This window comes from Cadophora gregata, assembly GCF_030347475.1.
Source record: "Cadophora gregata isolate MNR1 chromosome Unknown scaffold_18, whole genome shotgun sequence".
Taxonomy (NCBI): Eukaryota; Fungi; Ascomycota; class Leotiomycetes; order Helotiales; family Ploettnerulaceae; genus Cadophora; species Cadophora gregata.
In genome coordinates this window covers 504,800-525,309 of record NW_026695941.1, presented here as the reverse complement: position 1 = coordinate 525,309, position 20,510 = coordinate 504,800, and the positions used below count along the sequence as shown (strand labels likewise).

The following is a 20,510-nucleotide window of genomic DNA, read 5'->3' as shown; positions in this document are numbered from 1 at the left end:
CTCGAGAACCAAATGCGTCCCTTGTGTCAGAGATAGAGCGCTGCCACGTCGACGATGTCCTCCTCAGGAGCCATGCCTCCGTCAGAAGGCCATTCGAACAACAAGGGCTCAGATATCTCCTCTGCTGTGATGCGATATATGCAGTTTCGAGATGAGTCTTTCTACGGCGACTCGAGTTCTTCTTCAGCAACACTTACAACTCGAAGAAATCCAAACAACAACGCCACAAGCGAGGCTGTGACGATCACACCGAATTGCTGGTTGCACCTCCCACCTCTTGTCCGTCCTCCCCCTGAGAGATATTCAGAAGATAACCCGCCAAAATCTTGCTATCTCTGCACTCTCACAAACGAAATTCTCTACATGATCTCCAGATACCTCTCGGACCCTTTAAGCCCTCCCACATAGCCATGTTCGCGCGCACATGCAAGCTCCTCAACCTCAACGCCACCCCAATCCTCTACAAGTTCCTAGTCATCACGGATTACATTGACTATGACCACTTCCCCAGACTCACAAATGGTCATATCTGGTATGGCCCCCGCAACCTTCCCCTCATCGAAAGGCTTGATGTCTCCATGCCATGGCACTGCATGTCCGACGGCGGAGACTCTCAATCTGCAAGCCTCAACTACATTGGGGATATGCCCAACTTACGACAAATGACCATCGAGTTTCGTGAAGGTGACGACCTACCACACTGGCAAAACAGACGGACTATGTATCTACCATCACCCGTACTTGCCAACCTCCAAACTTGTAAGTACGAAGATCTTGATGAAGCAGTGTGTACCAGGACTGACACTGAAAGCAGGTATTCTTAACTTCACGGCTGGGGATTGGGATATTACAGGTATCGTCCCTTTATTGCAGCATCCCAATCTTCTTTGTCTTGAGATGCATGCTGCAGCCTCTGATCCATTGTCCAAAGACGTCGAATTCGATGACGAGGACGATTACGAAGGTCTTGAGTGCGAGTCTCCCAAGTCAACATCGCTCGTGTCACTCACACTTGTCGACTGCGATCTCGTTCTGGACGACTTCCACCAGATGCTCTGCTTCCCCAAGGCACTCGAATACCTATCAGTGTACGCGACCAAGCCCGACAACGAAGGGGGACTTTAAAGATACGTACGATGGGAACCCACCTTCACTGAGATTTACAACGACGTAGAAGCGTCGCTTCGAGGGCTCAGATTCGAACCTAACGATGACCTAATGGGTCCAGCTCCCGGTCTGCACAAACTGAGAAACCTCGGCTACATGCAAATTCACTACCACCTCCTCGCATGGATATCACCACTCATCGCCGGAATCGCCAACTTCAACGCCGCTACTGCCACCGATACATTCGAGGACCTGGCACTCGAAGAGCTCCTCTCACCAAAACTTGAGGTCCTGAAGATCACCAGCGTCCTCTTTTCACCCCAAGGCATGGAAATCGTCGACGAGATCCTTGAAAATGGAGAAGAGGTTGTCCCTCGCTTGAGACGTATCATCTTACATGAGTACTACGTAGATGAGGAGGAGGCGATAAAGTTGCGAGCTGTTGCTGAAGAGGCTAAGACTTTTGCTCGTGCACGCGAGGAGCTTGAGGCGGGCGGAATAAAGGGTCCAGCTTCGTCATTCAAGGATATGATTGTTAGTAGAGCAGAGAGATGCAAGGCGAAGGGGATTGAGCTGGTGGTGTTGTGTGAGAATGTGGTGGGAAAGGAGCTTCTACAGAAGGGTACTTGAAGAGCTGTCTGGGAGATTCCGGAGCAGATTGCTTGAGTGGTGGTGGGGAGGTTGCATTTCCGGGGCGGGAAGGGGCGTTACTTTCATTGCTGATGGCGTTTATGAGATCCTCGAAGCAAGGCGTTGCGCTGGGGTGATCGCTGTGCTTGTTAACTTCGAAGTCATAGACATTGTGAGTTGAGATTTCTATCTGCCCTTTTCCATAAAATCGTTGCTAATCAAAAATAGAATTAGAATACAAACTCTCCAATCAACAGGATCGATCATCGTATTTATTGGATACGGGTGATAGATATGTGTTCGTGACGTGTCCCAAAGCCACAGTCTGACAGTTTCTCGCGCTTTGCTATCTTCGAAAGGACGCTTCTTTTTCTCCGACGGTAGTAACCAAATATCGGCTGGCATCAGAGCACCTCTTTATGCTATTACTTTTAGTACTTACTGTCATAGTAGTACTGAAGCCATATTGTCTTGCCGTGAGATGGCGAGGAGCTGAGGAGATCAAAAGCTGACACGCACCGTAGCAGTCTCAACTATTAGACAGCATTGGCGTGTGCAGAAAGGAATGTCGACTCTGAACTCATACGTCGTTCTAGGGGGCAAAGAACTCGGCGTATAAATTACGACATAGTATGAACATAAAATACATCACCAGCCACGTGACAGCTTTCCAAAAATGAAGCTCAACACATGAAAGCAGTAACGCAGTAATGATGTCTTGCAGAACCGAGGAATTTCCCAATCACCCGCCAACTCGGCAAGTCCACGCTGGATTACTCCAACAGGCAAGCACAAGCTACACGTCAGAAACTTTATCGAGCATGTGCGTCGAGCAAATGGGGAGGATCGCCATACCTACTTTAGCCCCTCCCCACGACCTTCCGTTCCCCTCCAACCGTAACCGTCATGGCCAATTGGAAGCTTGACTCTTCTTCTTCTGCGGTGAGCTGATGAATCAGCTGTTCTTAGCTACTTATTTGTTTCATCTGCTTTCGCCGTGGTCGTACTCGTACATGCAGCTGAGCTCTGTTGTTGGGATAGGATGAAATTGCTTCCATTAGGAATGGGAGGAGAAATCCGCCGGTATCTTCGGCTTGTGCTGATGCGGGGAGAGGAGAGGAGAGGAGAGGAAAACGTTCCGCTGCTTGACGCCTTTTGTGGCCGTTATCACACCCGTTATCAAATATATTTATGGCAAGGATCGTCGCATCCCTTCCCCTCTCCTCGAGACCTCTTCCTCTTTCCGTAAACTCATCATCTAGGAAAGTGCAAATGCAAGATGACGGAAAAGGGAAAGTAAACATTCCATACAGATATCATCAGAGTGGACGTGGGGCCCGTCCACTGAGAGCGCTGCCCACACACCCTCACGACCGGGAGTTTTCATGAAGGCTTTTCAAGTGCCGGTCATGGTCAAGGTCAAGGTCAGGGCTGTCGCTTGCAGTTTTCCGAAGCGTCTCTCCAGCCTCCCCTCCGCACCTTTGCTGCTCTCTCTGCTGTCGGAGGAGAGGAGTACAGTAAGGCAAGAGTGGGAATTCTGCAGATGCAAATGCAGGCTGCGAATAGCGAATGCAACTCTGCTGTACTGCAGCAATCAGAGTGCTTATCTTTTTCATGGATGAGAATGGGATCGACGATGCATCCTTCCTCGCTTCATTGAGCTCATTGTGTGCTATTGGGAGGGGAGAGATAGAGGAACTGATCGCTAGAATTGTGTGATTTCGACGAACATTTTCCCTGCTACTGTGATGACGGGGAAAAGCCTTCAGATATCTCATCTCGTACGTCCATGACTGGACGAGAGATAAGTGATGTATGCCGTAACATAGGCTCCTGCTCTCAAGACAGCATATTCAGCCAGAAGGGAAAGCTGACTCACTTGTTTTTGAGGCTGGCTGGCACCCAGCTTGAACGATATAAGGTTTGATATCGGAAATGATGAGCAGAAGAAAATGACCCCACCAAGTCCCGTAGCCGCTTTCGCTTTTATTTTGCCTTTGTTAAGATTTTTATTTTGCGGATGACTCCGCTTTTCGAGCAGATCCTGGTTGTTTGGGGACAGCATTCTTCACGTCGAAGCCTTGTCAAGCTCTTCTGCATAGTGGTCTTCTCTCGTAAGTTTTTACATACTGACTCGTGCACGGCAGCGTCTGATATTGGAGCTGAAGGAGGTGAAAATCCATCAACCGTGCAGCGTGTTTGCAGAAACTGGTGCATCTTGTTTAGGAAAGTCTAGTCTCAAACAGCTTGGCCTGCAGCCACAGTGACGGTAAGAATTGAGTACAAGTAGCTCGAGTAGTTCCCACTTGGAGAGCCGGTCAAGAAACGGTCTGCTACGAAAATCGCCGGTGTGAATGATCCCACGAATCATCTGAAGTCATTATCTGTGACTAATTGATGAATCGGCTGCTAGGGCATATGGCTTCAGCTTGCCCTGGTTGCCTGTATTTTACTCTCAGCAGCAGCTTACTCGTATGATCTCGCTTGGTCAGGGTTCTTACTCGCCGGGGAGCAGGACAGGGCTGCGGTACTGGTAGCTAGTCTACCGTGCATGATTTTGCCCTCTTCAGCTGCACAGGATAGGACGTGCGCTGTACGGTGAACATGTGCATGCTCGATGGAAGGGAAGTGGCATGGGCAAGGGGCAAGGTCGCATCCAATCTCTGCAATCTCAGAGAGAAAAGCCTTGATCGGGGCGGGAGGCTTGGGTGGAGAAGCAGTAGGGCAGGCCGCAGGACAGGGCAGGATCTCTCAGTAGTAGTCGGCTTCGGCGTGGAGCAAAGATGGGGCGACACGGCCGTGTGAGCCAATCCGACATTTTCAGAGCCCCGGAGAAAATTGGAACTGGGAATTCATACCAGAGATCGGATTTGCCTCTCCCTCTTGCCTCTGCTTCTAACCTACTTTACTTTTTTCGTGGTCCCGCCGTGTTGCCCTGCCTTTGTCCTAGAAAGTAAAAGTACCGATGCAAAAAGTGGCTCTTCCCCAGTCGCGAACCTAGGTGCTGGTGCTGGTGCAGTCTATCATCCTTCGGTCCTGGTGTGGTTTGGTGCTGTTCCTGTGGTCGTCCAGCGTTAAGTAAGCCGCGGCTCCCGTAGTACTGTATCTGCGGAACAACTACGGCTAGTCGCCAAAACAAGCACTGCGCTGCACTGCGCTGCACTGCACCTTCACACTGAGAGTCCTTCAACCTCAACTTCCAAGCCTCTCTTCCAACCTTCCAATTCCAAACACCACACCACACCACACCACACCGCACCACCAACGCACCTCCCCTCCCCTCCCCTCCACGGCTCGACAGCAATTACGCGAATGAGGCCGTCACGACATCTCACGACCACCGTTACGAATCGAAATTTTGCCCTCAATCGGAGCCAACAATAGGGGAAAGGGTCAACTGTTCGAGACGCTGAGGTCCCCATCAGCAGCATCCTTCCGCTGACTCGGACGTCCCTCTGGGTCAGCATAGTCGCATGCCTCGTGGAGCGGCCACAAGCAAGCGACAGCCAGGTGCTGCGAATCAACGGGATACACGGCATGAGAACGGTCTTGTAGGGCCGGGGAAGAGAGTGCAGAAGCAGAAGAGCAATGGTCAACTTAATGGCCATGCAAAGTCTATTGAGAGCAACTCCTCGACACCGCCCTTGCCTGGAACCCCTCCTCCGTCGAATGGACATGCGCGGCGCCCAGTACCTGGCGACAACATGGCAGAAAACAAGATGCTAGCGGAGATCTCGAGGAGGCCGTCTGTTGATGGCTCTTCTGACTCGGCCTCTGATGTGTTCCAAAACGCATCCGGGACCCCCGCCTCTCTCGAGCACCACCGCCAGATAAACGTCAATGCTGCCAAAAATCCTGCCGTTCATCACGATACCTTGTCGTTCGCCCTCACTGTTTTGTGGTCCTGCCCGCTTTGGGATACCCTCGCCATTCTCATCGTTCTCCTCCAAATCCCACCCACATTCCTCTCAATCATCCACCTCCTTTTCGCTACCTTGACCTTCGTCCCTCCCTCGACCACGGCCACTTCTGGATTAAGCTTCACGGATATCCTCCAAGGAACATTGGGTACACCCTCTGTGGGCACGATCTTCCTGATAGATGTGATTGTCTTAATGGTGTGGTTATTTTTATGGAGTCCACTTCAGGATATTGCGTTGGACTTGGCCCAAACTGTCATTGCTCTAACGCTTGGGGGTGGAACTAGTGGGAAAGGAGCGGGTATGAAAAATGTGTTATGGTGTTTTAGTGTAATTGGGATATCGCACTACTTTCGTGGGAATACGATTCAACACTCCGGTCTACGAGCTATTATTGGCTCGAGCGGGTTTCTTGCATCGCCAGATCCTGACGATCCGCTGGAGCCGCGTTCGGGCAATAGTAGTAGCAAAAGGCATGGTTTGATTCGAAGCATTTTAGCGATACATATTCTTACGCAGGGGGTGGTACGGTATATACGAGATTGGTACGTGAGGAGGGAGAAAAGAGACAATTCAGCGTCAATAGGCGATCCAGAGGCTGGGAAAGTCCTGGACGCCTGTAGCGATTCCACAGCAACGCAGACACAGGAGAATGATTCTTCAGCTTCGGTGGCGGTTGGAATTCCAGCCGCTACATTCAAGAAGAAGAAGAAGCAAAGCGCACAAGTCCGCATTCGACAACCTTTATGGGCAGCTTTGGCAAGCACCAAAATCGTCATGGTGAAAGAGTACGAAACATCGCACACAGCATCTGAGTCCGCAGGCGCCAACACGACTGGGGCGAATGATCTAGGAAATGCGCCCTTCAACTCCGAAGCGGATCGGATATGGATAACGTCAATAGGGTCTGATGAGGTTTCTTTCAGCACCAGCTTCTTTCCAATTCACAAGACCCGGGAGTGTAGGGAGGACAACAAGGGGTTGAATTCTTCCGGAATAGACACCTCAAAACCGTTCTACGTCAAAATCAACCACGCCACATGGCAGCCGACTCGCATCAACTCCACGGCCGAGATCGAGCAAACTCCAGGACAGCAGACTCGTTGGTCAGGAGTGATTGTAGGACTCGCGCCCACTTCCCGCTACCAATGTGACTTTTACAGCACCCTTGATGACTCGCTCATATTTTCTACCAGCGTGCGGACTTTGCAGTCTTCCACTCCCGACCTCTCGGTCAGCCTCTCGCCTGGTCCCCACATCACCGGTCGTCCTGGCTCGCCTACGTCAACATTAAAAGCTTCTGTTATCACACAAGAACACAAGCTGGCCGAAGAAAAGAGAGCTCTCAAGTCAAACCGGGCCGTCCAAAGAAAGAACATCGCTCTACTACGCAGGGAAATCGACAAGCTTAGTGCCAGCGTACAATCTACTCCGAACGAGGACAAGCAGAGACAGAAGATTCAACAGAGCACTGTAAATCGGGCTCAGGCAGAGGAAAGGACCCAGGAACTCGAGAAAGAGATCGAAAGCTTCCAAGCAGTCCCGACTGACGACACCGCTCGCTATTCTTCTGCAAAGGCCGAGATCCAATCTCAGCGTGAAAAGCACAAGCTGGCCCGTTCTGAATTTCACGCTGCTAAGCAAGCCGCAGAGCGCGAGATCGAAGAGCGTAAGAACGATTTGAGCAGTCTTCAGCACAAAAGCGAGACGAAGCAGCTACGCCTCACATTCCTCAATGGCAGACATGAAAATCTGACAGATGCCAATGCAAAGGGTCTTGACGAAGCTCAGAGGAAGGAACGCGAGCGTGAATCGAAGAGGCTGAACCGACAGAAGATCCACGAGTTCTACACCAGCCGTGATCAAGACCTCAATCTCCAGATTCAAGATGGAACCGCCGCTCTCCACGCAGTTGGTGGCGCTATTGAGACTCTCTCGCAAGTCCAGCATCAGGCCATGTATCAGCCAAATCAGAGTCCCGATGCCAGCTCTCAGAATCTTCTCGCCACCGGTTTTCCTCCGGACTTCGTACCTGAAAGCGGTGGCATGAACGCTGGTGCCTATCCTTGGAACCCACCAGCCCCTGCTCTCTTCTCTTCAGCTATCCACCAAACCATCCCAGCCACAGCAGGACCCTCCTATTCTCCGCACGGGAACAGGACTCGAGGTCGTAGCTCCAGCATGCTTAGCAACGTATCCGGATTCACACAGTCAAGCAGCGAGGGTCCGGGCGGATCCAGTGCCTTCTATCATGGAATGGGCAAGCACACGATGTGGTCTGATGCGAGGGAGGAGCGGAAGGGAAGTAGCGCCAGCGGTAGTGGCAGTGGATCTGGCAGTCTGTCTGATCCGAAAAGCCCGACTGTGAGCAGTCTCAGAGCGACGAAATGGTAGCGTAACCTGCCTGTCTGCCTTGTTTGTTGATTTTGTGTTTCGCGTACCAAAAATGACGAAATGCTGTTTTGTTTATCCCTGGTCCCACTTCTGTCAATTTGACTTTGACTTTGACTTTGTGACGTGCTTAATGTTGATTTTCAATTCGTAAATTGAAACATTGGTACTGACGTGCATTTACCTCATTCTTCAGCTGCTTGAATCTGTGGGATATCTTTGTGACTTGAGTAAAGGTTTACAAGTCGAGATTGGAACCCAAATGCCGGGAGAGAAGCAATTCATCAACCAACTAGAAACCATCTCCTCCCTAGACTCCATCCAGACAGGTGAATAGATAGGCATTATATTGCATCTGTATTTGGCGCACTATCCAACCTGCAGGTACAGCCGTCCAGATGCAACCATACCATACCAACAGCCTCGGGTCTGACTCCGGCGCTTCCCATCATTATTATCCATATTACCTGCGCCCCCTTGCCTCACTCAAAGTAACTCGATCGATAAACGAGACTTACACAACCGAAACCGAAACCAACAACGCACAGCACAGCACAGCACATCATCCCTACTAACGCGCTTTTTTTTTGGATACCGCATCGGATACCGATGCAATGCACTAACTTACAGTACAGTGTCGTATCGTATCGATAAGAAGAAAAAATCCTGGGAAGTAGCGAGAGGAGAGGAGAGGAGAGAAGATCTACATCTGGGATTTAGATTAATTGGCGTGGATGGCTGCTTTGATACGGATGGGGCTTTTTGTTGCATGTCGAGGGCTTTCAGCCCCCAAAATGAGGATAGGATAGGAAATGGGAAGGCAGTCAGTGGGAATGTATGGGGACGGGAGATGAAGTCGGGACGGGGAGTGAGTTGCCGGTTTTAGCGAGGGACAACCAGAGTGCAATGTTTTTTGTTTTGCCCTGCTTTCTCATCTCTAGGTAGGGTCCGGATCAGTCATGGTAGTTTTAAGAAGTTACTGTCTCACTTGGTTTGAATGTTCTTGTGATTTTGGAGGTTCGGTTGAGAATAGTGCAGATATTAGCTCAAGGAGATAAAGTGCAACGGGGAGTCTGTTGCTTGACAGCCCGTCCTGCTTGATGAGCGGCCTCTATCTCTGAATGTTGTGTATCTGCCTCTCATATGGAGAGGATGATGCTGAGGCGATACTATGATTTCCGGTTTGGTTTGTCGAAGATGTAAACTTCGTTCGGCGGAGGATCTTGTGCAAGATGCACGATCGGTCGTTCACATACGTCTTTAACACACTTGCTGCTTTCTAGATATTCTTGTATATCATGATGCGAAAGGCCGAAACTTTGAATCTTGGGAATCCACCTACAAAGAGTCCGGGGTTGTTTCAGGCCAATATGATCAAGAAAGGAACACTTCATGAACTCAAGTCCAGATTGTGGCAGGATCTCGCTAAAGTCTGGACCCCCTGAAAGTGCTGGCCGAGTGGGACAGGGCGCGTCGCGAGACCGCGTCAAATCGCGTCTCCTGGGAAAACCCAACACCACTTTAAGTCCTCTGTTGAATGTCCTCAGCCAACTCTACGATTCTGCCACAACACCGTAGCCATGATTCGACAAGATCTCAACCGAATTGATTCTAAGAGGAGGACGGGTTTGGATCACAGGAAGAAGCAGTTCGCAACTCCAACATACCAAAACCTTGATTACCAGCACAGATTAAATTTCTATGTCACACCCCCGACCGCGGATATCACACTCGAGCAATTCGAACAATGGGCTATCGATCGTCTAAGAGGTATGACTTTAAGAAAAGCGAACCGGGATACAACTGACAAAATTAGTTCTGGCCGAGATTGAAGCATGTTCGTTCAGGAACAAAACGATCACCGAAACAGCTGCGCATATGAAGCCCCTCCTCGACAAGTACCTCCCACTTGGCTCCTCTACATCCGGATCTACGACTCTGCAAGCGGAAAGGCAGAAAGATCATTACAGTCATTTCATCCTTCGGCTTGCGTTTGCTTCGACTGAGGACCTCCGAAGGCGTTTCTCACGCGTCGAGTCGACGCTCTTTAGGATACGGTTTCAGGCTGATAATTTGAAGGAGAGGCAGTCATTCGTGGAGAGTTTGAATCTAGATTGGGAAACCGTGAGTGATGATGAGAGGAGAGAGTTCTCCGACGAGTTGAGGGCGGCGGGAGGCGGATACCCTCTCAGAATCGAGGAGGAGAATTATTTCAAGGTTGACTGGGAGCGCGTTCCGGAGTTGGTTGAGAATAGACGAGTGTTTCTGAAAGCTGGAAAGGCATACGTGCCTGGACGAGAACAGTTGTCTATGGTTGTGGCAGAGTTCACTACTCGGCTGGATAAAGCTCTCGAGGTAAGATCTCCCGGTGAACTTTATTGCCTGTTTACTGACCTGAGAAGATGACCTCTCGCGCCTTGCCTCGTCTTGATGAAGACGACAGACTGACGCCGATCCTGACCCATCTCTCTCAGAACTTCACTACACCAGATGCACACTACTCCAGCTCGGCCACTTCACTCCCAGGAGCCGACATCTCAGCCCGAAATGTCGACACGCTCTCCTCTTCCTTCCCACTCTGTATGCAGAACCTCCACAGATCACTTCGTCGAGACGCACATCTCAAGCACTTTGGTCGCTTGCAATATACACTTTTCCTGAAGGGCATCGGTCTTAACCTCGAAGAGTGTTTAGTCTTCTGGCGCTCCTCGTTCAGCAAGATCACAGACGATGTTTTCAACAAGGAGTATAGATACAATGTTCGACACACATACGGTGATGTCGGAGGTGACTCGAATAGAAGAGGCGGTGGCTATAGTCCATTCTCGTGTCAGAAAATCCTTACGGAACACCCACCTGGACCGGGCGAAGCACATGGTTGTCCTTATAGGCATTTCAGCGTGGATAATTTGACGTTATTGTTACAAGCAGTTGGGGTCAAGGACAATGAAGTTTTAAGAGGAGTCAAGGAGGATAAGGAGAAGATGAAGTATCATTTGGCTTGTAATCGGTAAGTACCAGTCCACTTTCATGATCAGTCTCGGAAAGTAATTCTAACAATGAATAGGGTCTTCGATTATGTTCACAAGCAGGAAATCAAGAAAGTCAAGGACGAGGGTACCTGGACTGCAAATCAACTTGAGACGCTGGTACATCCAAACGAGTACTTCAAGAGGAGTTACCTGTTGAAGAATATGGGCAAGAACCCAGCGGAAGAGGAGAAGCCAGATGTACAGATGGAGGGGTAGATTAAGCACGGATTGTGATGGTATTAGTATTTTGGTTGGGCTGGAACGGATGGCATGATACGGCGTTCAGGGTGGGAGTGATGGAATGAGTATTGGTCTTATGAGCATAGGTGAATGTCACGGAGTAATATAGTACTTTTGAATATACCAGTGCTAGTCCTAAATGCCAAAGAGAGATCAAGAGGCGTGCACCGTCAACCAAGTCAGCATCTCGCTTGTTGACTTGGAGTGCTGCAAGTCAACAAAGCCGCTTTCGGGTAACAGTACATAGCTTGAATTCTATTAAATATGAGGCAACTTTTCCCTTAACCATCTCAAAATTTACTTGACTCCTTTACCCTGATGAATAGTCGACCTCTCCTTCCGCACCCCAGGCTTTAACTCCCAAAATGCCCAGCGTACGGCACCCTCTCAGGCAATCACCTGAACACACAACTCATGTTTCCTGTATCCAAACACGCCCCAATCGTCGTGTTCGGATCCACCAGATCCCACTCATAACCCGCAACGACTTCTGCACCATCTTCAACCTTATCATCCCACCCACCGCTGTCGACAAGACAAGTACATACACACGCACACTTGAATTCCTCTTCCTGAGTTTCGACCAGAGTGCGTGGCCGTATTGGTGATCTAGTGGTGGGCACTTCAAATTCAAGGGGTATGTTTTTGGGACTGAGGCTACCGAGCAGACGACGTATAACAAATAGCCAGCTCCTCGGCCGACTCCACCTCAGCCGCCGGCAGTATTGAAATGGATAGACTGAGTAGTAAATGAAGAGCTCAACCGTAATGTACAAACACAAAAATGTTGAGATGAAAACGAATGGCCAATCATGATTCGCACAGATAGACTTGAAACTTGGGCGAAAGCTTTCTTGGAACCACAAGTTGTACTCATATGTGGGCATAGTTATTCGTTTTTAATCGTAGATTTCGTTACCTACTCCCGCCCATGTCCTCTACAGCATCTTCCCGATCCCAAGTTGCTCGCTCGATGTTTCTTACCGTTCTTTCTAGTTCTTGTATTCTATTCTCAACCCTCGCTTTCTCAGCCTATCCAAAGTCAGCATTCAACTTATTGGTCCCTACCACATGAGACTCTGGCCATGTTTATATGGAACTGGCAGAAAGTGTAACATAAACCTACTTCTTGTTCCGCCCAAGTTTGCTCAAACGCCTTAAGCATGAATGGTCTGACTATAGCTTTCCGCTTCTTTATATAATCATAAACTGCAATATCCTCAACACATCTAGCAGCCGGTCTTTGATGTAGCTCAGATAATATCATAACATCTAGAACGAAAGATGACTCCGAGGCTGATGGTAGATATGATAATTTATGGAAGACCGAAATATGATCTGGCCATGTCATAGGCTATGTTTATTAGCAAATGTTCGGTAAGAGCAGTGCATAGGGGACTTTACGAATTTGTAATCGGTTCTCATAGACTTCAAGATCATGCCATACCCATTCGGCGTCACTGAGTCCATCCACTCTTTCCCATGTTCCGGATCGATATGTACCGCATAGTTGTATGCCCAATTCACCCGCGCAGATTCCGCGTATCGTATATACATTACATTGTTAACATGTTCCTGGGATCCTACCAATTAGCCATTGTCTGCCAACCTGTGCCTCAGAGATCCCTTAGCACCCCAAGAAGAAGATGAACAAACCATTCTATCCATCTCTCCCCATACAACAGCTTGTCTTAATAGCCCTGCCCTCTTCCGCCCTACAAGGAAACCCTCTCGTCCCGCAACTAGAGCACGCCATTCTTCTCCTATGGCTTTCATCACTGTAGCTGCTTCCTGTGTTTGGTCACTGGACATGCCGAACATTATGCATTTCCCTATCCTAGCCTTGATATCGGACAGCCATCGTGCATTATTTGTAGTAGGTGCGGGGGCAGAAGGTGTGGAAGCAGGATTCGAGCATCGCGGGACTGATAATGAAAGTGCGCGAACATGTTGTATTTTGAGAGCTGGCAGGAGGAATTGTAGGGCCTGGGGCCGTTGCTGGAGCCTGACTTTCATTGTTGAATCTTAAATAAAGACTATTGATACATGCTAGGCTTTTTTAAAAGAGCAAGTGTTGTTTGGAGGGGAGCTGAAGCTCTTCGGTAACGCTCCTATCTCGGGCCGAAGCGGCCGATGGAACTGGAGAGGTAGGGATTAATCGTGGGGAAAGCTTGGGTTCGAAGATTTGGACGTCATGATTTCTCTTCTTTGTGAGCTTCCACCGAAAAGCAAAGCTCTCCTTATTTTTTCACCCATTACAATCGCCCAGCAAAATTGATTATTCAACGGCAGTCAATTGCGAGAATATTGACTGAAGCTTAGATCAATGGCCCCTCAAAATCCAGCTTTGAGGAGGGAGGTCATCACTATTTACAAAGGTGAGTAGAGTCACACTCTAGCGGGTATGAAACTCCATGAAGATCCAATGGTTCGCTTGTAATGTTCTTTACAATACTAAATTTCTCTAGAGCTTTTGAATCTTGGTCGGGACTATCCCTTGGGATTCGATTACTTCCGCCCGAGGCTACACAAGGCGTTCATCAGTAATGCATCTTTGACCAACGAGGAAGAGATTCGGCAGGGGATCAAGAGGGCAGAGTTTGTCAAGAAAGGTATGAATTCCAGTTTTCTCAAAGGATTGGACCTGTGATCTAAACCTGACTTCTCACAGAAATTGAAGCATTGTATGTTGACGGTTGAGATGCCGGTTATGACTCGACACTACTCACATCGAACTTTTATTTGACTGGGCTGACTTATTCTGTCAGGTATTATCTGAAAAGGTATCGTGCGCTACGTCAAAGATACAACAAGCCCTAACAAGGCCTCCGATGTTCGAGCGATCAGTCAACTCTGGACCCTCGTAAAGGGTAAGGATTAATCCAAGACCGAAGATGGCTCTCCAGTGAAGTTGCCAACAACTATACGGCGTCTTCCGTTCTCAAAAGTGCCTCATCTCAGGCAGGACAATCAACTTGGATAATCTCGCCGATAAAACTGCCTTAAACGCACGGTGGCTACTCCCCTAATTGGCCTTAAAATCAGCCGATCATGGGGATGGATATCAGTGCCATGGGAAAGCTGCTGTGGAGAAGAAGTGCAACTCTATGTACCTCTAGTTTGAGAAGGATATTCTCCATAGAAGTGTCTCAGCTGTTATGGGAGGTCTGCGAGCCAAGTCGTGGTCTGGTATGGATACACATGGTTGTAGAGGTGTTAGAGCCTTCATGGCCGCCTTTTCTCAGGTCGTCACAAGAATGCAACAACAGGAGAAAGACATGTTGTTGGCCACTCTAAGTCAGACCTAGATCAAGTCATAGCTGCTAAGATTTGGTTGCTATTGGAGTCTCCATATCGGGGAGGTGAGATGAGTATTGTTAGATGCAAAGCTAAGCGACTCAGAGGTTACAGCAACGCAGACCAGGGCGCCACTGATCCATGTCGAAACACATCTAACTTTAAGCTTGTCGTCGATGCAAATGGCGACTTTTTTGTGGATGGTCGATTTCTTTGGCTACTTGCAGAGGCATAAAACAAGTTAACGTACTTTTCCTTCAACAAGGTAGAAGTCCTAGATTGTCTAAGAACTCTTCACAATTCATAAAGATAGGCATCTCAGAACGTTTGGAACATTTCAATCCAGATCTCGTTAAGGCTTGGGTTCCCAGCCACAACTCCTCGATGCAGCTTAGTAGACTGGCACGTGATCATATATGGCTCGTGCGCTCCTCGGATTTGGAACCTTGAAGCTGTTGCTGTCAACCTCCCTTGAAGAGTCAAGAGAAAGCAGCATCACGACAAGCAATCTGCTCTGCAAGCAATCGGACCCGGGACTGTACTGGCAAACCCGCGATTCTCAAGGTACGGGACTGCTTCATGACCTAGCAAGACCACCCCTCAATCAACCAAATCCGCTATTGCGCTTCGACCTTTGCTTACTTGCTCAACATACAGTTAGCTACCACGATTGTCGATATTCACTACCTAAATCCTCACATCTCGAGTACCTATCTGCCGCCTTAGCATAACTTTCTATCGACTCTTGTCTCCGAGCACGTCCTGACAAACTCCCCGTGGCTCGTGGACGTCAACACCCCCAGAACACATTACTCCTGAAAGCGCCATAGATCTGGCTACGGTCTCATCCTTTTAGGTCTCAATCTTGGTAGATGCTCGGAAGTCCCCAGCAAACCTATGTGCCAACGAAGAAAGATCCGATCCCCGCTCTCGAAACCCCCTACATAAACCGTCCTAGGTTTCTACACTCTTCTACGGCTTGCGCTCGGTATTTGGAGCCAACGCCGCTGCTCCCTCTGTCCGCGGTGGATTTAGATGGCAGATGCTTATAGATTCCCACAGCAGAGTGCTGGGAGTTTCTATTTCCCACAACACGCGCAACAGCATCATCAAAGACAGCAGATCATTCGCAACAATACCCCACCCAATAACATTAGATCCGCCTTCAACGCCGATACTCCATCTCCTTCGAGGTCTCCAGACCCCCACTCACCGGCACCAAATCTATACGGGATGTTCAATCAAGGCCATCAGCAAGGTCAGCATGGCCGAGTCAACGGAGGGCCAGGGCGAGGGATGCCAATGATGTACAACCACCAACATCAGAATAATCAACAGCATTATCAACATCATAGCAATCTTCAGCAAGATCATGCCACACATACGACCAATGGTGCGATTCTGGGTGGCCATCACAGTAACTTCTCGGGTGTGATATCCTCAGCCACTCCAAGCTTTACACCAAATGCTTTGCAGAATGGACACTCGGCAACAACACGTGGAGGCCAGGCAGTACAGATCAACGAGCATTGGGCGAAGCAATTGGAATTACATAAGGAATCCGAAAAGGCACATGCACATATGCAAGACGGAGCTCCAAATCACTTTGCAAGACTCAAGGCCGGGGAAAACAAAGGTATAGCGCCAACAGCTGCACCAGATCCAGACGCGCAAGAAAGCGCTGAAACCAACCTCGGCCGCATGTCCAACCAAGCCACGAAACAACGACAAGAATGGTTCAATTTAGATCTTAGTGGTCAGGGAATCAAAGTGCTCGCTGAACCAGTCTTCAGATACGACTTCTTGAAACAGCTATACGTTGCATCAAACAAGCTTACGAGGTTACCTCCTTCGATTCGTCATTTACGGTCCCTCCAACATCTTGATGCCTCAAACAACCAGTTGACTGAACTACCTCCGGAGTTGGGCATGTGTGTGTTTTTGAAAAATCTACTGGTGTTCGATAACTCGATACAGACACTTCCAAACGAACTTGGGTCTTTGTTTCATTTGGAGATGTTGGGCATTGAAGGAAATCCGCTGGCAGCAGACCTGAAGCAAGAAGTAATGGAACGTGGTACACAATCACTAATAGAGCTTCTTCAAAACCAGACACCAAGTAAGGAGATCACCGTTAGAAAAACGGCAAAACGCTAACCATAACCAGTTCCCATGCCTCCTAACTCCCGTGAAATTGTTGAGCTGCAAGAAGGTGAAGCCAACCCCAACCAAGAGAGATTCAAAGTCTACTCTTTCAACATCCTATCCGATCAAGCATGCACTCGAAAGATGTATGGATACAGCGCAATACAGGCTCTGGACTGGGAATATCGAAAGGACCAAATCCTCGCAGACATTCGAAGCAACGACGCGGATTTTGTGTGCTTGCAAGAAGTGGATACGGAAACTTTTGGGGAATTTTTCAGCGTGCAACTAGCCTACAACGAATACAAGGGCATCCACTGGCCCCGAACTCGCGCGAAAATCATGTCAGAGAAGGATGCTAAAATGGTCGATGGTTGTGCAACCTTCTTCAAGTCGAACAAATACATCCTCCTCGACAAGCAGCTCATAGATTTCAAGAGTGTCGCGATCAATCGGCCGGATATGAAGAATCAACATGACATCTTCAACAGAGTTATGCCAAGAGACCATATTGGTGTTGTGACTTTCTTCGAGAACAGACAAACTGGATCACGCTTGATCTTGGTCAATACCCACTTGTTCTGGGATCCTGCCTATGCGGATGTCAAGTTGGTGCAGATGGCAATCTTAATCAGTGAGGTCAGCAGACTCGCTGAGAAGTATGCGACTTGGCCAGCCTGCATAGATAAAAAGGCATTTGTTTTAGCGGATGAGAATGCGGATCAAGACGCGAGTCCAGTGCCAATCCCACAACCATCGAAAGAATACGCAAATAAGAGTGCTATACCGCTGGTAATTTGCGCTGATCAAAATTCAACACCGGATTCCAGCGTGTTCGAGCTGCTGTCCAAGGGAGCTGTCAGACCGAACCATCCCGAGCTTGGAGGGCGTTCTTACGGAAACTTCACCAAGGAGGGCGGTGGTATCGAACACCCATTCTCCCTGAGATCAGCATATACCAACCTCGACAAGACTCCCGAGGCGGTACCGTTCACTAATTACGTGCCAACCTTCAAAGGTATCATCGATCATATTTGGTATGCGACCAACGCTCTGGAAAACATATCCCTTCTTGGACAAGTCGATCCTGAATACATGAAGACGGTTCCTGGTTTCCCCAACTACCATTACCCCAGTGATCATTTGTCGCTCATGGCGGAGTTCGCCGTCAAGGGCAGTAAGCCGAAACAGAAGCTACTCACGGAACCGGACTTTGGCCCCTCAAGTCGGAATAATGATCGTAGGCGGAACTAGGCCATAATCAATAGACAGAAAAGGAGTTTTTCATGGTTCATCAAGGGCTCTGCTTGGAAATGCACAAATGGAAGCTGGAAGGGAAATGGAGTGGTTGAAATCTGGTATCTGCATTGTGAATGATCTCTCTCTTTGCTCTCGTTGTATCATCGGCGGTGGGAAGGGCTGGTGTTTGGTTTGTCTCTCTGTCTCTCGGGTAGGCAGGCGAGGCGAGATGGAATGGATGGATGGCAACATGCATTGGGAAGGAAAGAAGGGGTTCACTAGGAAATCCTTCTGGGTTGAATGCGAAGCGTTCGTCTTCTTTTGTGTTTGTTCACTGCGTATCTCTGCCTGCTGCTACTGCCTTCCGCCTGTCTCTCCGGTTTGAGGTCTAGTAGAGTATGGAGAGAAGTCGAATGGATAGGCGGATTTGAAACTTGAGGTATTAGCAAGGGTGTATGTGTGGCCAAGTGTGGTGTGGTGTTTTGATAGGTGGCGTTTTCATTCTGTTTTTGTTGTTTTACTGCGCGGTTGTTTACCGCCTTGCATTTACGAGGAGATTCGTTCGATTGATAGAATGGATTCTTTCTCGAGATTTTGACTATTGCACCCCTTGACTGTGATATCTTTCCTTGATGTTTTATTCCAATTCAAACCGATAAAGCAATTGATCATCGCCGTTCATCTTCGAATCATAGTCACTCTCTCGGCTCGAATACTACACTAAATATCTTTGATATCTCACATAGCATGCACAGCTTCCTATTTTCTCTTTTCTTTTTGAATGAGTAGAGAAGGATTGCCTTCTCTTGTGTCTTTACTACATTCATTTATTTTGGTACTCGACACTTATTCCAATTCTGTTTTGACATGATACTACTTGCGATCGCCTCGGATTCCTTGCCCCACAAACATACCCCAAGCTGAATGACGACGGGGCTGATTTCCCCTCTGTCTCATTCGATCAACAATAGCTACCTACCTTCCTGCCTCCCGTCCACAAAGGCGAAAATAACACAAATACAGCTTATTCCCGCTCTCACTACTCAAAAAGGCGCCAAAGGGGAGCTTGTTCTAGAACACACACCTGATACCTTCCTGTACGTCCGCTTCCGGCAATTCACATACCGAAGCCACCAGGCTCCGAGTAGTTAGTCCGGTGGTGACTAGTGGATGGCAGTAGGGAGTAGCGTGGGGTTTGGGCAATTGCCGAGCCGACGTCGCTGAATGTTGGACGGTGATGTGGAATGTGGCGTTTTCCTGGCTGAGAAGGAGGACTGAAGGATGATGGAAGGAGGGATTTTGTGTGGAGTTGGTGGGGGAGCGGTTGTCTTGGATTTAGGAGTTAGACTTAGACTTAGTGTACGAATGTGGATGTGGGGTGGAGATTCTGGGAAGTAAAAGTGTGGATAGAAATCGTGGGGATGATGACGATGCTTGGTGGTTTTGAAGAGGGTCTGCGATGCCTGGAAGGAGAGAGGGTTGGGCATTGGTTGTATGGATGAAGAGAAAGTATTGGATTTATATATGTCCATGGCTGTTCATATAAGTTCGAAACCTTGATATATCGTAGCTAGGTGTTTCTTTTCACTTTGAATTAATATTTAAGATATGTCAGAAAGATACACCATCCATCTCCTTCCTCGACTGAACCATCGAAAGAAGTGATATAACCATTCTGTTGCACATCTACAATCCTCTCCCCTCATTACCCCTCACACTACAACTCACCATGTCCCCTTCCTCCCCACAAGTCTCCATATCTTCCCCTCCTTCTCCTCTTCCAGAATTTCTAGAAGATCAAACACCTTCTCGTTTGTTGCACATCGCATTCTTGCTCCCCTCAGTTTTCCCCGCCGCCTACAATTGTCACTACTCCCCATCTCACCTTCTCGCCATCTCATTCGGGGACAGAGTGGGACTTTGTTGCGTATCGTACATTCCTGCTCCCCTTTCCTAATGTCTCACCATCGACCCACCCATACTAAAAGCATGCAACAAGAAATGGTCAGTCACTAACCTCCTTTTGATCCCCAATGAAGTACCTACATGGATCCTCAGGGTATATGCACTTTCTGCCGAGGTCATAAGGAGATCCATTCCATCACATCCACTTAAGTATCTAGAACGAAGAAGATACCTTCAAGTCTGGTTCGCCTGGGGGGGGCGGGGGGGGGAACAGTTTCCATAGATTTGCTCTCTGGCTTCGTGAGAGAAAGTAATCCATCCAACTGACAAAAAACCACGGTAACTTCCCAAACCAAACCAAACCAAACCCATAAATTCCCAATTCCCAGAACCCACCAACGGGCACCCCTTCCCACCTCGGTACTCAATGCCGCACCCCATCCCTCTTAGCCCATATCAATTCCCACCACAACCTAGCAGCGTCTCAAACCAAAAGAGAAAAGAAGCAAAAAAAAGAAATCCTCCGGTTTTGTTGCACATCGTATGGTTACATGGCATTCTTCCAAACCCCATGCTAACATGTCCGGTTTTGGAGCAGTTCTGG

General features: G+C 48.7%; 8 protein-coding genes across 9 annotated transcripts; 6 read left to right on the top strand and 2 right to left on the bottom strand.

The window, feature by feature from the left end:
- Positions 1-410: 410 nt before the first annotated feature.
- On the top strand, positions 411-1,125 carry ONS95_006591 (uncharacterized protein; the record flags this gene model as incomplete). The annotated part of the gene is made up of 2 exons (XM_058500058.1): positions 411-759; positions 815-1,125. 2 exons carry the CDS (start codon positions 411-413, stop codon positions 1,123-1,125), a joined length of 660 nt encoding a protein of 219 aa, XP_058349893.1.
- A 93-nt stretch (positions 1,126-1,218) lies between these two features.
- On the top strand, positions 1,219-1,737 carry ONS95_006590 (uncharacterized protein; the record flags this gene model as incomplete). Its single annotated transcript, XM_058500057.1, has 1 exon — positions 1,219-1,737. One exon carries the CDS (start codon positions 1,219-1,221, stop codon positions 1,735-1,737), a length of 519 nt encoding a protein of 172 aa, XP_058349892.1.
- Positions 1,738-3,656: 1,919 nt separating this feature from the next.
- On the top strand, positions 3,657-9,403 carry ONS95_006589 (uncharacterized protein). The gene is made up of 2 exons (XM_058500056.1): positions 3,657-3,851; positions 3,906-9,403. The coding sequence occupies exon 2, from the start codon at positions 5,211-5,213 to the stop codon at positions 8,049-8,051; it is 2,841 nt and encodes a 946-aa protein (XP_058349891.1). The 5' UTR covers positions 3,657-3,851; positions 3,906-5,210; the 3' UTR covers positions 8,052-9,403.
- A 154-nt stretch (positions 9,404-9,557) lies between these two features.
- Positions 9,558-11,612, top strand: ONS95_006588 (uncharacterized protein). Its single transcript, XM_058500055.1, has 4 exons — positions 9,558-9,818; positions 9,865-10,403; positions 10,451-11,058; positions 11,116-11,612. The coding sequence occupies exons 1-4, from the start codon at positions 9,629-9,631 to the stop codon at positions 11,294-11,296; spliced, it is 1,518 nt and encodes a 505-aa protein (XP_058349890.1). The 5' UTR covers positions 9,558-9,628; the 3' UTR covers positions 11,297-11,612.
- Positions 11,607-13,390, bottom strand: ONS95_006587 (uncharacterized protein). Of its 2 annotated transcripts, XM_058500053.1 has the most exons (4): positions 12,977-13,390; positions 12,725-12,895; positions 12,447-12,674; positions 11,607-12,352 (listed from the first exon to the last, which is right to left on the bottom strand). In XM_058500053.1, exons 1-4 carry the CDS (start codon positions 13,334-13,336, stop codon positions 12,236-12,238), a joined length of 876 nt encoding a protein of 291 aa, XP_058349888.1. In that variant the 5' UTR covers positions 13,337-13,390; the 3' UTR covers positions 11,607-12,235. The 2 variants fall into 2 exon arrangements, with proteins under 2 accessions (XP_058349888.1, XP_058349889.1); XM_058500054.1 differs by having other exon boundaries at positions 11,607-12,674.
- A 143-nt stretch (positions 13,391-13,533) lies between these two features.
- Positions 13,534-14,933, top strand: ONS95_006586 (uncharacterized protein). Its single transcript, XM_058500052.1, has 4 exons — positions 13,534-13,698; positions 13,789-13,932; positions 13,992-14,004; positions 14,089-14,933. The coding sequence occupies exons 1-4, from the start codon at positions 13,647-13,649 to the stop codon at positions 14,138-14,140; spliced, it is 261 nt and encodes an 86-aa protein (XP_058349887.1). The 5' UTR covers positions 13,534-13,646; the 3' UTR covers positions 14,141-14,933.
- A 159-nt stretch (positions 14,934-15,092) lies between these two features.
- Positions 15,093-18,720, top strand: CCR4 (Glucose-repressible alcohol dehydrogenase transcriptional effector). The gene is made up of 2 exons (XM_058500051.1): positions 15,093-16,736; positions 16,785-18,720. Exons 1-2 carry the CDS (start codon positions 15,653-15,655, stop codon positions 18,014-18,016), a joined length of 2,316 nt encoding a protein of 771 aa, XP_058349886.1. The 5' UTR covers positions 15,093-15,652; the 3' UTR covers positions 18,017-18,720.
- A 1-nt stretch (position 18,721) lies between these two features.
- ONS95_006584 (uncharacterized protein) lies at positions 18,722-19,603 on the bottom strand. The gene has a single exon (XM_058500050.1). It carries the CDS (start codon positions 19,531-19,533, stop codon positions 19,165-19,167), a length of 369 nt encoding a protein of 122 aa, XP_058349885.1. The 5' UTR covers positions 19,534-19,603; the 3' UTR covers positions 18,722-19,164.
- Between the last annotated feature and the right edge of the window lie 907 nt (positions 19,604-20,510).